At 38.2% G+C, this 16,421-nt stretch overlaps 1 protein-coding gene across 1 annotated transcript in view; it reads right to left on the bottom strand.

Annotated features, from left to right (window-relative positions):
* The window catches only part of BLOC1S5 (biogenesis of lysosomal organelles complex 1 subunit 5), a 46,114-nt gene that overhangs the window by 11,847 nt on the left and 17,846 nt on the right, over nt 1-16,421 (bottom strand). Inside the window, exons 3-4 of the mRNA XM_003985823.6 lie at nt 13,415-13,544; nt 5,336-5,394 (exon numbers count right to left, since the gene is read on the bottom strand). Coding sequence (XP_003985872.1) covers nt 5,336-5,394; nt 13,415-13,544 — 189 coding nt within the window. The remainder of the gene's footprint in view (nt 1-5,335; nt 5,395-13,414; nt 13,545-16,421) is intronic.

Raw genomic sequence — 16,421 nt, 5'->3', positions numbered from 1 at the left:
AACAGGAAATTTTCCTCAGAAAATTAAAAACAGAATTACCATTTCATCCAGTAAGTCCACTTTTGAATATATACCCAGAAGAACCATGAACTCACGTTAAAAGCAGTGCTATTCACAAAAGCGAAAAGGTGGAAGCAACCCAAGTATCCACAAATGAACAGATACACAAATATGGAATATACATATAACGGAATACTAGTCATCCTTAAAAAGGAATGAAATTCTGATACTTGCTACAACACAGACGAACCTTGAAGACACTATATTAGAGAAATAAGCCACTCACAAAAAGATAATGTTGTATGATTCCACTTAGAAAAGGTGCCAAGAGTAGTCAAATTATAGAGACAGAAAGTAGAATGGTGGTCGCCAGGAATGGAGGGGGAGGGTGGGGATGGGGAGCTAGTGTTCCATGAGCACAGAGTCTCAGCTGGGGAAGATAAAAAGTTCTGGAAATGGATGGTAGTAATGACTGTAGAACAACAGGAGTATACTTAATGCCACAGATTTGCACACTGAAAAATAGTTAAAATTTATGTTCTGTGTATTTTACCACAACAAAAAAATTCTCAAATCAGGTTTCAGAGTGTTCCTCCTAAATGAAATCAACTGCATTTCTTAAGTAAGTGGATACGTTTGTTTTTCTCAAGATAAAATTAGAAAATGCCAACTTTAAAAAAATAATGAGGGGGCGCCTGGATGGCGCAGTCGGTTAAGCGTCCGACTTCAGCCAGGTCACGATCTCGCGGTCCGTGAGTTTGAGCCCCGCGTCGGGCTCTGGGCTGATGGCTCGGAGCCTGGAGCCTGTTTCCGATTCTGTGTCTCCCTCTCTCTCTGCTCCTCCCCCGTTCATGCTCTGTCTCTCTCTGTCCCAAAAATAAATAAAAAAAAAACAAAAAAAAAAAGTTGAAAAAAAAAAATAATAATGAGGGGCTTCCGGGGGGCTCAGTTGGTTAAGCCTCCAACTTTGGCTCAGGTCGGGATCTGATGGTTCATGGGTTTGAGCTCCGCATCAGGCTCTGTGCTGACAGTTCAGAACCTGCAGCCTGCTTCAGATTCTGTCTCCCTCTCTCCCAGCCCCTCCCCCCACTCGTGTTCTGTCTCTCTTTCCCTTTCTCTCTCAAAAAGTAAACATAAAAAAAAAGAAAATGAAGAGAAAGTTTATTAATACACCATAACTGTGTACCAGAAGTACTTAGCTCTAATGATTTTATCTCTTTCTACAAGAGAGAAAGAAATAGTAATAAAAATTGGCTTACATATACCTCTTTAGAGATAAATTTAAACAGGTCTATAAATGAACTCTGGGATACATAAAAGTTTTGCATATATTATGTCTAAGTGATTCTTAACTGGGGTGGGGGTAGGTGGATTTTGACCCTCTTGTCCCTCAAATTTTTGGTTATCACAGCACAAGAGGACGGGCTACTGGCATCTAGTGGGTAAAGGCCAAGGATGCTGCTAAACATCCCACAAAGCACAGGACAGCTTCCACAACAAAGAATTATCTGTTCCAAAATGTCAATACTGCAGAGGCTGGGAAACCCTAGTCTAAGGGAAAACTCTGAATAAGCCAATGAAAGTCTAAGGCCCTTTCAAACATCTGTCAATAATACGCTGTCACTAATTTTACCTATGCCTTACACCAACAAATAAAGAATTTAATTCATTTAGTAAGAAGTGTCAGAATAACTGCCATCAGTAAGGATTTTAAATAGAATACTACATACTGATCTATTTGTATTTTTAAGCTCTATCAAGAATAATGTATATGCTATTTCACGGCTCTCATGAAAAAAATCATGCAGGGGTATAACCAAATCTAATAAATTTCTAGAGACAAGATGAATTAAAGGATTCATGTTTATTTTATTATCACGTCCAGTCTGGTTGAATACGGCTTCACAAACTGACACTTGTGCACGAACCTAAGTTTAAACTACTTACAGATATTAACAGCTCGTTTCCCTTGATGAATATTTTTCAGAGTCAGTGAATTTTCTAAGCTAGTTGTATTTTCATTTCGCTACTCTTAACGCTAGCTTCCAAAATGCAGCTTTGCGTTAGTGGGTAGTTTTTCAAGACATATGTCAAATAACTGGGGAATGTGCATTTATTGTTCTTCTGAATGTACTTTTAGGTATCAATTGTGGGAAGTGTAATTTGGATGAATGACGTTTATCATAATTTACTTCCCACAGAATTCCACAAATTGTCTTGACATAAAAGAATTAATGATTAATGGCAATAGTCTATTTTATTCCATTACTACTCCCATCTTTCTTTGTCCTGAGAGGTATTCAAATATACAAAATGTAGCCAAAAGTATAACCAAGGGCAACAATTACCATTAGATTGTAAAATGAAGCTACAGGTCGATTTTGCTTTGTACACCTTTGCTAGATAAAACATTAAACTTTATGTCTACATCTTATATATATATATATATGTAATCTGAAACCTCTGCCATGTCAGTTTCAGCAAAAACCAGATAGAGCAGTAAAAAAAAAAAAAAAAGTCCTTAAAGATACATATTTCAAATATTCTGCTAATTAGAGAAGTACTAGAAAAGAAACAAAGACTAAAAGTTTATTGCCCTGAAAGGATATAAGGAATTTTTACTTTTCTCTGAGCTCTGAGGAATACATTTTTGTGTAACTTTCAGCTGGTTAATTTTATTAAATTATCGTGAGAAAATAATCAGAACAGATTCTTTTTTTTTTTTTTTTTTAACGTTTATTTATTTTTGAGACAGAGAGAGACAGAACATGAACAGGGGAGGAGCAGAGAGAGAGGGAGACACAGAATCTGAAACAGGCTCCAGGCTCTGAGCTGTCAGCACAGAGCCCGATGCGGGGCTCGAACTCACAGACCGTGAGATCATGACCTGAGCCGAAATCAGATGCTTAACCGACCAAGCCACCCAGGTGCCCCTAGAACAGATTCTTATACATGTAGGTTTCATAAATGGCATACTAATTCTTAGTGAAACACATTTCAGTACATTGTACTGAATGTGTATTCCACATTAAAAAATGGTTTAGTAACATTCTCTGACATAATACCTATAAGAAGTATATTTAAGGTCAACATAATCTAAGGGCTTTTATTATTTCTTGAGGCCATTTTTTTTTTTTCTTTCAAACCATGTGATGGTATCTTAGTATCTTTTAATTTACAAAATCATGAATGGGCAGGATTCTCAATGCTTCACCAACTCTAACCAGACCACAGCAGGGCTCTTATCCGCACAGTGAACACCTGCACCTTAAACAAATGACTGGGCTGGCAGGGGAGAAATGGTGCCTTACATTTGGAGTGAGAGACAATCTGCAAAGCTGTTTCATGTAGATTACGTAATACAATTTATCTGGTAAGGAGAGAATCAACCTATCAGGTAAGTAAAACCGGTATTTATTTTGCAGATGAGGAGCTGGAAGGGCAAGGACCTGTCCAAGGGCAAACAGCTGGCTGACAAAAGGAACTACCACAAGTAGAAGATGCCAGTTACTTCTTCACCTAAGCCGGTCATTCTCCTGCCTATATACAGTTAATACACCAAATGTGATAAAAGTTCCAAATGACAAGAGGAACTATTCCAATTATAATTTTAGGTTATGCTCAAGAATGACAAAAATTGACATTTAATCACAATCATAACTGCACTGACAATGTCTTAGGAAGACCAATAATGTGTGAGTGCACATTCACGTGAATCTGCTTAAATCACATAGCAACGTGCTACCACAACTCTTTTATTTTATTTTGAAAACCAAGAGAATTGCTTATTTACAGGAATAGCCAGTACAGACAGCGTTCTATCCACTACAACAAACCGTTCAATACCGCATTCAAGACTCTACAATTAACTCTGGAAATACCCATTTAGATACTCTACATATCAGCTGCGTGAGACTGCTGACTTCTCACATCTTTTACCTTTGCTTACACTGTATCCCTCGCCCTACAATATCTTTCTTCCCATCCTCTATCAAACTGAGTTCCTATCAAACTTGAGTCCCTACTCAAGGCTGGGCTTGAATGTCACCATCTTCTGAATACATTAGCCAAGATCCTACAAAGTTCTTCGGAACTTGATCACAGCTCTTAGTTTATCCTACAGTGCACTAGTGTTAGTGGTTTGGGGCTCCCTCTTCTAGACTGCTAGTTCCTGAGTGTATGAACTGCCTTACACTTAACAAATTGAAATATCCCCACTGGCACCTTGCAGAGGAGACAACTAAAGAAACACATCCGGTGTCAGCCTGGCATGGCCTATGTAAGGTCCTGTGCTTGTCTTTACAGTGTTCTCTGGACATGATGCAAGCATGACACCGTAACAGATGATCCTGCCCGTGGCCTTGCCTTGCCATTTTATCAACACGCTCAATGGCCCTGCTTCCTGACCCAGCCTGCTGTGACCTTACACCTCTCGGGCAGCCTTCCCACCTGCCTGAAATGTTTAGTCCTTTCACTAAGGCCTAATTCACCAAATTGCTGAATTTTAAACTCTGTATCAATATTTAGAGGTGAGCAGAGGGTACAGCAATGTAAACTCTGGCATGGTTTATTCCACTGTATTTTTATATACAGTGCAGATCTGAACTATTATTGTGGATTAACCACAGCACATTCCAGAGAAATGGAGATAGCAACACTTATTTACCCACAAAAGATACTATATTCAGAGTGACTCAGTATTTTCAGCATTTCTTAAAAAGTGGATCTTTATTAGTTCAGAACAATGAATAAGTTATAAAAATACTTTATGGAAACTCTAAGTGAAAACAGCAAATGATCACAGGACCTTAAATTCTTGTGTTGTTTTTCTACATCTAAACTTACTAAGATATACTTTCAATAAGCAAAGCATTACCCAGCAAGTGTTTCGCATACTCTTATGACTATTCATTAAGTAACCCATCCACGGCCATGAATGCTTCCTTTTCTAGAAGAAATACACATAACATACTCATCAGTGCTTCAGGCTCAAAGAAAAGATTTATATTCCCAATCTGGTAGGCATTTTTTGTTCCATGTAAAAGTCTTATTATCTCTCCTCAATGAGACAAATACTGCTTTCAGGGAATAGTTGGAAATGTTGAAAAGGAAAAAAAAAAAAAAGAGATCTGCAATTTGAATTATAAAAATATGGGTGGTACAATCAAGTGTTCATACCTCCTGAACACATCTTCAATGAATTAGCCATTTTTAAACTTTTTAAATCACTGCATAAAGAAAACAAATTCAGAGACTTTTTAAATAAAAAGCAACTGCTAATAATATGATGATAATAGGAGTTGTAGGTCCCATTATCCAAATGATGTACTTTTACCTTCTTTCGTTCCTGCTCCTTCTGTTGGAGTCTACAGACTGCGTCAGAAGCTGTTTGCACTGAAATAAAACAGACAATGGGTTTTCAATCAGCAGCCCTTGTTCAAGACTTAGCTAAAAGAAACACCCCCAAAACTTGAATTGTTTTAGATCTCAAGAAACTATGCAAAAAAACTGATATTATTTTGGTTGTGATAGGCTGGCTAAAAGGGAAAAAAGAAGTTTTGCCAATATATTTAGGATGTCATAATTAGAACCAACATCATTCATGAGCTTTGAGGTATAAGCCAAGGGCATTTAGGTACTAATTCCAATGACAAGTTGTCAACAATGACTTCAGAATTCTCCAAAAAGATATAAAATGCCTGATAAATTTATCATTACATTCTCATTATGTCTACAATGTCTCTCTGATTCATTAGCCCTCCCTCTCCCTTTTTCTCATTCATACAAACTTCTCTCTTGCAGGCAGTACTTGGTACCCAGAAGGCTTCAACAACTTCCCATTGCTGCTTCTGCTCTTGCCTGCTAGTTCATCCTGACTGCCACTGCCAGATTCAAATAAATTTCTCTGGACTGTTTCCTTCGAGTGACTTCCCTTTCTAATGAACCACAACTGCTCATGATAATTATTAGAGTTATTTATTATCACTATGTGCCTAGACCTGTCCTAAGTACTTTCCATGTATTACTCCTCTCAATCCCATCTTCCTAAATTAGGAGAGGATCACTATCCCATTTCACAGATTTCTGGCATCTGTAAAAACCTGAGGTACAAACAGTAGGCAATATGACTAATAAGTGCAGAAAGCAGGTTGTAGTAAGGGGCGCCTGGGTGGCTCAGTCAGTTGAGCGTCCGACTTCAGCTCAGGTCATGATCTCAAGGTTCGTGAGTTCGAGTCCCACGGCGGGCTCTGTGTGGACAGCTCAGAGCCTGGAGCCTGCTTCAGATTCTGTGTCTCCCTCTCTCTCTGCCCCTTCCCCACTTGCATTCTGTCTCTCTCTCTCAAAAACTGAATAAAAATTTTTTAAATTTTTTCAAAAATAAATACAATCAGATCCCTGCCTCTAAAGGCATGGCTCATACCCTCAACATTGTCCTCTTGTGATCTCATCAATGAAACTGGTTTTCATCCATTAGTTCTTCAGACCTCTTCATTTACTGAACCCATTTTATTTCTGTATACAAATGTTTTCACTTCACTGTTTTGCACGCAGGTGACAGGGAGCTGTAGTCAAATGTAGAGTTGAGCACTTAGTTGTGTAACTTGCATGTTTGCTTGCTCACTCATTCACTTGCCAAATACCGAGTGAGCATTTGCTATGAGCCAGGCACTGTCACTGTTGCTTTTCCTAACACCTCAGCACCTCAGTTCGTCATTTGTAAAATTAATGGAACAACTAATGAGAGGACTTCAGAACTGACATTAAATGAGATAACAGAGTGGGTACTAGGCTGACAAGTAATTTAAATATTAATAGCACTTAGAGCAGTTCCTCACACATTGTAAGCAGTCAAGGAAGGTTGTTATTACTATTATTCTACTTACTATCCCTACTGAAAATGCTTTCCTTAGTCCTGTCTCCTAATGACAATGTTTTACTTGTCTTAAGAGAACAGTTTACGGTGTCCTGGCTTCATAATAAAGCCCTCCTAGATTAAGCCTTTCCCTATAAGGATTTTCTCTTATTTGAAATTCCTTTACCAGGTATGTGGGTATTTCACCACTTTACCTTGCATTTGCTTACACAGAGGTTTAGTAGTGTTTCACAACATGCCTTCCTCTCCTACCCAAACCTAGTCCCGAATAGGTCCCAAGTTCCTCAGCAGGGCAGGGACTGTGACTTCCCTTTCAGAAAAATGTTAGGTCCCTCCCTGTGAGAATATGGTAAAAGAGGAGGATTCTGCTTTTAAAAAGTAATGTTTTAATCAGCAGCCATTTATTTTAGTTATATCAAAGATAATATTTTAGCCCTGAAAATTATGTTCCCAATCATTGTTTGTTCTAACAGAAAAGATGAAAACAAAACAAAATGGGAGCTGATTAGATCTGCCTTCTTTATGTGGCATATTAATATTACATCATTCTTCCCAAGCAGTGGTTCTATCATTTCCTGATTGGATTTTTTTCCCCCTGACTCTGAACATAACTTAAAAAAAAATCCATTCTGTGGTCTTTGGGTGCTTCATCATTTTCAGATCATTCTGGGCTTAACCTAAGAGAAGAATTACAAGACTATGACATTATTTTGTCATCTGTTATGTCCTTTAAAATTTTAATTAGGACACATCTGACAAAGGCACACTTTTGTTCCTTACAGGGATTGTCTTTGTGCTCAGACAGAACGCCCATTTTTAGAAATTTCAGTCCCTTAGAAGTTGCTGACTTTTTAATTCTTTAGCCACACAATAAGAAAGGTTTACTTTCTAAATTTAATGAAACCTGCTTTTCTAAAATACAAGAAAATCATGTGACCATACCAAACATTCCTTCTTCATGATTAGAGACCCCAAGAGGAAAAGGCCTATTATTTAACCTTCCTATCACTTCCACATCACTTACTGGTTGTACCTAATGCAGCAGGAAGCCGTTTCCCCTGTTGTCTGCATTTCAGGAGACCATACTTATTTTAAAGAGTCAAGAAATGTCAAATTACTTTCTCTCAACCAAAAGATTTTTTGAAATTAGCACCACATACAGTAGTGCTACATACGATAGGTGACAATGTCCCGACTGTCCTCACACAAGAAAAACAAATACATTCTATCATGATTGGTATGTGTGAACCTCAAATACATACATAAGCAAGTAACTTTGGCTTGGTATTAGATGTTAGCTGAATTCTCATTCATTCATCTCAAGGAACAAATAATTACTTCGTAACTCCACTGTTTTAGGTGCCAGGGGTACTGGAGAGAACAATCAGAGTCCCCGAACTCATGGAACCTATATTCTGGTTGAGGAGACAGATAGCATATAAATACTTAGCATGCCAGGTTGGGGTGGATACTCTGGAGGAAAAAGCAAAGTAAAGAGACCAGAGAATGCCAGAGCGAGGGAACATGATTATTACAGAGTAGCTAAGAAGGTCTCACTGTTAACACCTGAGCAGAGATGGATGGGAAATGAGAATGTACAAAAATCTGACAAGAGTATTCAACGGAGCGCGTGAGTGAGTCAGTCAGTTAAGCTGCCAACTTTCGCTCAGACCATGATCTTGCAGTCCGTGGGTTCGAGCCCCACATCAGGCTCTGTGCTGATGGCTCAGAGCCTGGAGCCTGCTTTGGATTCTGTGTCTCCCTCTCTCTCTTTCTCTCTGCCTCTCCCCTGCTTGCGTTCTGTCTCTCTCTCTCGAAAATAAATATTACAAAAAATTTTAAAAAAGAAAAAAAGGCTGACAAGAGTATTCCAGAGGAAGCAAGTGCAAAGGCCCTGAAGTGGAAGCACGTTTGGCACATATTAGAAGAATAAGGAGGCCAGAGTAGCTCGAATGAAGTGTGGGAAAAGAAAATGGAAGGAAATAAAAGAGTGGGCGCCATTATGTAGAATCATCTAGGCCACTGTGAGGAGTCTGGCTGTTCTGTAAGCAAGAGGAGGAGATTCTGATATAGTAATGACAAGAGCCAAATTACATTCCAAACGGATCATTCAGGCTCCTATGTGGAGAACAGATTATAGGCAGGAAAGGAATAAAGATGAGTTATGTGGTTACTAGAACAATCCAGGTGAGAGATCAGAGTGGCTTAGACCAGGGTGGCAGCAGTTAGTGAAGTGGTGAGGATGGTCAGATCCCAGTTATGTTCTCAAAGTTGTGCCCAAAAAATCTGTTAGTAAGCTACATGTGAGCAGAGGTAGGAAGAACAGAAAAGGGAGAGGCAGTGCGTGAAGAGGATGCTGGTAAAAATTCTAACTAGTAAAGTGCTAAAAATTTTTGGTTAATTTTAGGGACCTGGGTAGTTCAGTCAGTTGAGCATCAGACTCTTGATTTTGGCTCAGGTCATGATCCCAGGGTCATGGGATCAAGCCTCATGTTAAGCTTTGCTCTGAGTGTGGAGCCTGCTTAAGATTCTCTCTCTCTCTTCCTCTGCCCCTCTCCCCTGCTTGGGCTTTCTCTCTCTCCCTAAAATAAAAAAAATAAAAATTGGTATTTTAAATCATTGACTTCTTAAACATTTCTAGGTAGAGACAGATTGAAGCAAAACCACACAAACTTAGTCCCCTAAATCACTCACAAAATAAATAAAAAGTTAAAAAAAAAAAAAGGTAAAAAATTCCATCACTTACTGAACAAGGAAAAATTATAATTGTATACTATAAACTTTGAAATGTGGTATGATGGCCAAGAACTGAGATTCCTAACCCCTAATTATTTCATCCCCCAAAAGTCAGAAAAAGAAAATAAGTTGACAAAATTGTTAGAACTCTAATATGCTTTAATTTGTACAGAAACAGATATGAGGGGTAGAGAAAGGCTCATAATATGTGAGAGACAGATGAAACAGACACATTCCCCCTTCTGAAAGAAAACCTAATAAAATTGTCCATAGGTGCTCCGTTATACAAAATCTCTCTTTATTAAAAGAGAGCAAACATATTGCATGAAATAAAAATTGAAAGTACAGGGCTAAGGAAACAAACAGAATTATAATATCATCATTAAAGATCCAGCAAACAAATGAGAAGGAAGTCAAGAGTCTAAGACTAAATAAATTAAGTGGCAGCATTAGGACTTCAGGACAGAAAGCAAATACTATAAACCTTGATCAAGTTAAAAGTGAGGTTGGGGAAGAGAGTGGTGAGGGAAGCTGTGAATGTCTGAATGCCTCCAACTCTCAAGGCATTAATTAATGCATAAATAATAACATCATGACTCTAACTTCTAAATGTTTTTTATAATTATTTTTCCTTGAACGATCTTTTAGTAAATACTTTCTTTTATGCAAAAGTGACACTTATTTTAAGGTATTTCCTTCAGTTTTAAGTGCCTGTTGCATTAAATTCAAATAAAATTAAAAATTAATACCTAAGCTTAAAAGGTGTATGACCCTCCCCATAAGACAAAACAAACAAACAAACAAAAACAAAACAAAAATAAAAACAAAAAAAACAGAGGTGCCTGGGTGGCTCAGTCGGTTAAACATCTGACTTCAGCTCAAGGTCATGATATCGCCAGTTTGTGAGTTCCAGCCCTGCGTCCAGCTCTGTGCTGACAGCTCAGAGTCTGCTTGGGATTCTGTGTCTCCCTCCCTCTCTTCCCCCTCCCCACTGGCATGTTCGCTCTCTCTTTCTCCCTCTCTTTCTCAAAAATACACATAAAAAAAAAAAAGTGTATGATCTCATTATCAAATGCGCTCTCTCCCTCATACCGGCCCAGCTATTCATTCAGCTATCATGTCTCTATCCATCCTTCTATTTGGATTTACACAAAGATGTCTAAAATGATGTTCACCAATGTTAAAAAGCAATGGTTATTTTCAGGTAGTTACTAGGGTGATTTACTGCTTTCTTCCTTTTTTTTTTTCTTATTAAACATACATCCTTCTGCTTAAATAATAATAAAAAAATAAAGTCATGTCTCTCTAAAAAAAGAGGGAAGCAGGTAAGGAAAGAAAATTTCCTATGACCGTGTTAGTTAGTGTAAGGAAAACCCACAGGCTCTGTCCTTCTTACTCTAAAATCAAGGTCTAGGTCCTTAATACTAAGGCAAGGTCTCCAGACAACAAATGTGGTGAAATCCGTAAGTCTATTAAATAATTAATAAGCAGGGCATAGACACTAATACTGTTTTCAGGATTAAAAAATGACATAAAGGCTGTCTCTTTTTTAATTTTTAATGTTTATTTATTTTTGAGAGAGACAGACAGAGTGTGAGCAGGGAGTGGCAGAGAGACAGGGAGACACAGAATCCCAAATAGGCTCCAGGCTCTGAGCTGTCAGCACAGAGCCCGAAGTGGGGCTCGAACCCACAAACCGCGAGATGATGACCTGAGCCGAAGTCGGACGCTTAACCGAGCCACCCAGGTGCCCCCATAAAGGCTATATGTTGATGACTTTATGGGTTGCTTTTTTTGTACCCTCCAAGAAGTCTCATTTACTTTTTGTGATTTTTAAAGGAACCACAGGTAAGTTTTTGTTCTAAAGCTTCTGGTCATCAAATCCAAAGACACTATACAAGGTGGGTGGCCACACAGCCAAAAGTGGAAACAGTTCCAAGCTGAGGATTCTGTAATAGGTCTACATTCCAATAATTCAAGATGTCCCCACCTTACTGCTCCACAGTTACCTAGCTCTGTGCAACATGTGAGACCAGCAGCCGGAGGTCCACAGCTGCAGAGTTCTGAGCGGCACAGCTGACCGCACCACCAGCACAGGAAGAGATAAATGTGGCAGCTGTATTAACAGGCACAAAACAAAACTTAACTCATCACTAGGCTTGTAGAGTACTACTTAGACCAGAATATACTCCATTACATTCCACATAAGCTGGCTTGCATGATTTTGTACAACTCCTTGATGAATCAGTATCGAAAATAAACAAGCCAGCACTCTGACTTAAAATGTCAGATTTTTAAACGTGCAATTCCCTGGGAACGACAGATGGGCCCAGGCAAAGCTTTAAAATTAAAGCACATAATCATCTCCATTCTATCCATGCTCATAATACTTAGCAGAAAATACTTGGGCTGAAGCCTACTGAAGAAGCCTTCCATGCTTCTAGCAGGAAAACACCTCCAAAGCCATTTTTTAGGTCCACAGAGCTAATTACACCCAGAGTAGTCCACAGATCTTAAAACCTTAATTATCAACTTTGGATTTTATGTGTTTTAATTCTTCCTTTCAGGATACACTTACAGTCTGAATTCCATTTTACTAGTAATACTTTTCTATTTCATTGTGGAGACTACTTTTAAGAGGCTAGTCTTCACATCAGAAGTTATGTTAGCCCAAGAATGAATTAAATCAAAATAACCATTCACAGATTTTTACCAAGTTTTACCCAATTTATCTTTATGACTCAAAGTGTAGAAAAGAACACTTACAGGCACATCTCAAATGCATACATAAGTAGTCTTACTAATAATCGAGTTTTTTAGTATAATATCTACAATGTTTGTCAGGGTTAAGGAAGTAATAGTCTGAACAAACAAATGATGTGTGTACTAAGATGCAAAAGCCTACAATCAATTTTAGACTTTCTGCTGTTTCGTTCAAAGATACCAAATGTAATCTTGGGGCATTAATTCTCTCCAAGCCCCTTTTAGCATTAGAGTACATGAGACTAACTTGGACCTGAATACAAACACTTGCTAATTTCAATTATTAACCAAATCTCCCTACTGTATTCCTTCACAGGTCATTATATTACTGGCTAGTTTTGTTTTCTCCCCACCCCCCCCCACCCCCCAGAAAGGTACTTTTTCATTTGCACTTCAGTAATCCATCATTATTTGCCAGCATTATCTACCCTCACACAAGCTGAACAGTGTCAGTATGGATCTAGATCCAAGGAGAAACCTTGAGTTTTTGATATACTTCTAATTTTAAAATCAGTTAATAATAAAACTCCTTTTATTTTATATGTTTAATAAGTATTCTTTTTTAATGTCTCTCCACATTACAATATTTTGCTTAACGAAAAAAGTTATAAAATGTTTACAAACATTTATGATGGGATCCTTTTTTAAAAAAAGTTAAAAATTCTAGTATCCTGTTTGAAAAACAAGTTTCATTTCACTGCCTAATTCTTAGTCATCAAACTTCTTATGCATAATTAAATTAAAAAAAAGGCAAATAATGCTGCAATTTTCTCACATCCTAAAAGGACTGCTTATCTTGTGTACCCCAGATGCACACATCTCACTTTGGAGATTAATGCTCTCAACATCGTTGGCAACACACATTAATCACTAGATAGTCACATGCTCTGTGACAGAGCTTCCATTTTATAGGTTTTGATTAAGAATTCTCTCTCCACCTACCACCAAAACACTGAAGGAAATACATTTTGGCATAGCATTCATTTGAAATAAAACAGCGTTAAAAAACAAAACAAAAACACACAAAAAACGCTGGCTTACATCTCTGGAGAACTTGGCTTAAGTCGTCCTGCATTATTTCTCTACATTTGGGAAGAGTATGTTCATTTGTTTCATGGATCATATTCTTCAAATTTTCAAGAACTCGCATTTCTCGAAGACCCCGTTTTTCCTATCAAAAGAAAGTAAATTATGAATACATATTGTGTCTTAAATCTCAGTAATTACTTTCTGGGATTTCCACCCAGGTTTTGGTTATATGTTATTACTGAAATTTACACAGCTTTCTTCCAATTATTTGGCAATAAATGAAGTCACAACCTGGAGGCATTTTTTAATTATGAAATGCTTCAAAAGCTGTAGTGAGTAATATTTTTATAGCAATGTTTAAAAATGGGCACGAGAAGGGGCGCCTGGGTGGCTCAGTTGGTTAAGTGTCTAGTCAGCTCAGGTCATGAGCTCACCATTCATGAGTTCGAGCCCCACACTGGGCTCCCTGCTATCAGTGCAGAGCCTGCCTGGAATTCTCTGTCTCCTTTTCTCTCTGCCCCTCCCTCTCCCCCTCTCTCTGCCAAAAATAAACATAAAAAAAATTTTTTAATGGGCATGAGAAATAGTAAATGAACCAAAAGAGGCCTAGATTGCCACATACTTCATTCTGTACAGCAGGGAAATTAAGACACCCTTGATCTAATTTTACTTTTGTTGTTTTTATTTTTATTTATTTATTTTTTCAATTTTTATTTATTTTTGGGACAGAGAGAGACAGAGCATGAACGGGGGAGGGGCAGAGAGAGAGGAAGACACAGAATCGGAAACAGGCTCCAGGCTCTGAGCCATCAGCCCAGAGCCTGACGCGGGGCTCGAACTCACGGAGTGCGAGATCGTGACCTGGCTGAAGTCGGACCCTTAACCGACTGCGCCACCCAGGCGCCCCAACTTTTGTTGTTTTTATATAAAATACATAATAATAGGTCCTATTATTACGCTGTTTTTAAAACTAATTCCATTTTTCTCAAAAATGCGTCATAAAGGGAATACTTTCCTATGCAGAAAAGAGTTAACACTGACCGCTGTCCTTAGAAAGGCCTGCTTGCATGGTTGGCCTTCGGCTGGGGGCTAGAAACTTGACCAGTAAATAGTTCCCTACACTGGTATAAAACTTTCTATAAATGAAAAGACACATCCTTTCTTCTGGGAGTTTGGAATTTTGATACATGCTGGGCAGAGAGTGCCTATTTAACCAGTCGCCAATCAAATCCCTGGACTCCTATACTCAGGTGAGCTTCTCCAGTAGACATTTCACATGTGTTGTCACAGCTCATTGCTGGGGGACTGAAGAACATCTGTGTGACTCCACTGGGAGAGGACTCTGGGAAGCTTCTATTTGGTTTTCTCCAAACTTCTTGTCACACGCCTGTTCCCTTTGTTGATTTTGCTCTATATCCTTTTGCCATATTAAAGCCTAGCTACCAATATGACCATATGCTAAGGCCTATTTAGTCAATCGCTGAACCTGAATGTGGTCCTGATCCCTAACACACCCTGCTTCAGAAAGCAGACTTTAACACTACCTACCACTACACTTGAGGGTAGGCCAGTGACTTGGTTCCAAGGAACAGAGTAGGGAAAGAGAAAAATATTAACTGCACGGTGGAGACAATGAAAGTTGACATCATCAGTGATGTCATGGTGATAACATGTACCCTCTGATGTAATGTGACAAGAAGGGCACTTCCCCAAAACCCATAACCCCAGTCTAATCTGAAAAAAAACACCAGACAAACCCAGATTGGGGGACATTCTACAGGATACTGGCCAGTATTCAAGACTGTGAAAGTCATGAAAAACATGGAAAGAGATAACTGTCACAGACCAAAGAAGGCTAGCAGGACTGACAAGTAAACGCAATGTGGTACCCTGGATAAGGTCCCAGAACAAAAAGAGAACTGTAATGGAAAAACTGGTGAAACCTGAATAATGTCTAGTATTTCATCAATAGTAACATACCAATGTTAATTTCTTAGTTTTTACCCATTTAGTATGGTAATATAAGGCATTCATAGCGACAGAAACTGAGTGAGGGTAAGGTACAGGAGAACTCTTTATACTAACTGAGCAACTTTAATGTCAATCTAAAATTAATACAAAATAAAAAGTTCACTAAAAAAAGAAGGGCAGTTAACTTGACTGTAGAGAAGTAATAAGTTAGTTGTGACACTGGGGTTTTTGTTTTGTTTTGAGCCATTCTTATGGAGCAGCTATGGCTAGGTTTTTACTCTAATATTTCCATAGTAAAAAATTAAAAAGTCATACAAAAGTTGAGAAAGAATAAACAATGAATCCTGTACTTATCACCAATCAACAATTCTTAACTCTTGGCTGATTTTGTTCCCTCTGTAACATTCCATACATCCTCCTACCCACAATCCTAGATTATTTTGAAGCAAATCCTGGAGAGCATATAATTTCAACTGTAAATATTTCAACATCTATCTTTAAAAGACAAAGACTCTTCTTAAGAAAAAAAATACACCTCTCTGCCCCTTCTCCCCTCACTCTCACTCACTTACACACACACTCAATTCTTTAATATCATTAAATATCAAAGTCGTATTCCCATTTCCTCAAATATCCCATTAATGTTCTTTTTGATCCCCATTTAAACCCAAATCTAAGGAAAACATATATTGCAATTGGTTAGTATGTTTCTTAATTTTTTTTTTTTAATCTATAGATTTCCCCTCCATCACTTTTGTCTTTGCAATTTGTTGAAAAAAGTTGAGTCATCTGTTCTGCAGTTTCCCACAGTCTGTTATTTGGCTGAATGAATCCCCATGGTGTAATTTAACATATCCCTTTGTCTGTTCTCCTTCCTGTAAATTAGTAGTTAGAACTAGAGGCTTGATCAGATTCAGGGTTTTGTTTTGGTTTTTGTTTGCAGGAATATTTCAGAGGGAGGTGGGTTGTGTACTTTCAGCAGGATGTTGGTAGCATTCCGTCTTCATTTATCAGCAGGAATAACCTCTGTAAAGGGAAATTTCCCCAT

Source organism: Felis catus, chromosome B2 (assembly GCF_018350175.1).
Source record: "Felis catus isolate Fca126 chromosome B2, F.catus_Fca126_mat1.0, whole genome shotgun sequence".
NCBI classification, from domain to species: Eukaryota; Metazoa; Chordata; class Mammalia; order Carnivora; family Felidae; genus Felis; species Felis catus.
Note: the sequence above shows the minus strand (reverse complement) of the source record. Positions and strands in the feature narration are given on the sequence as shown.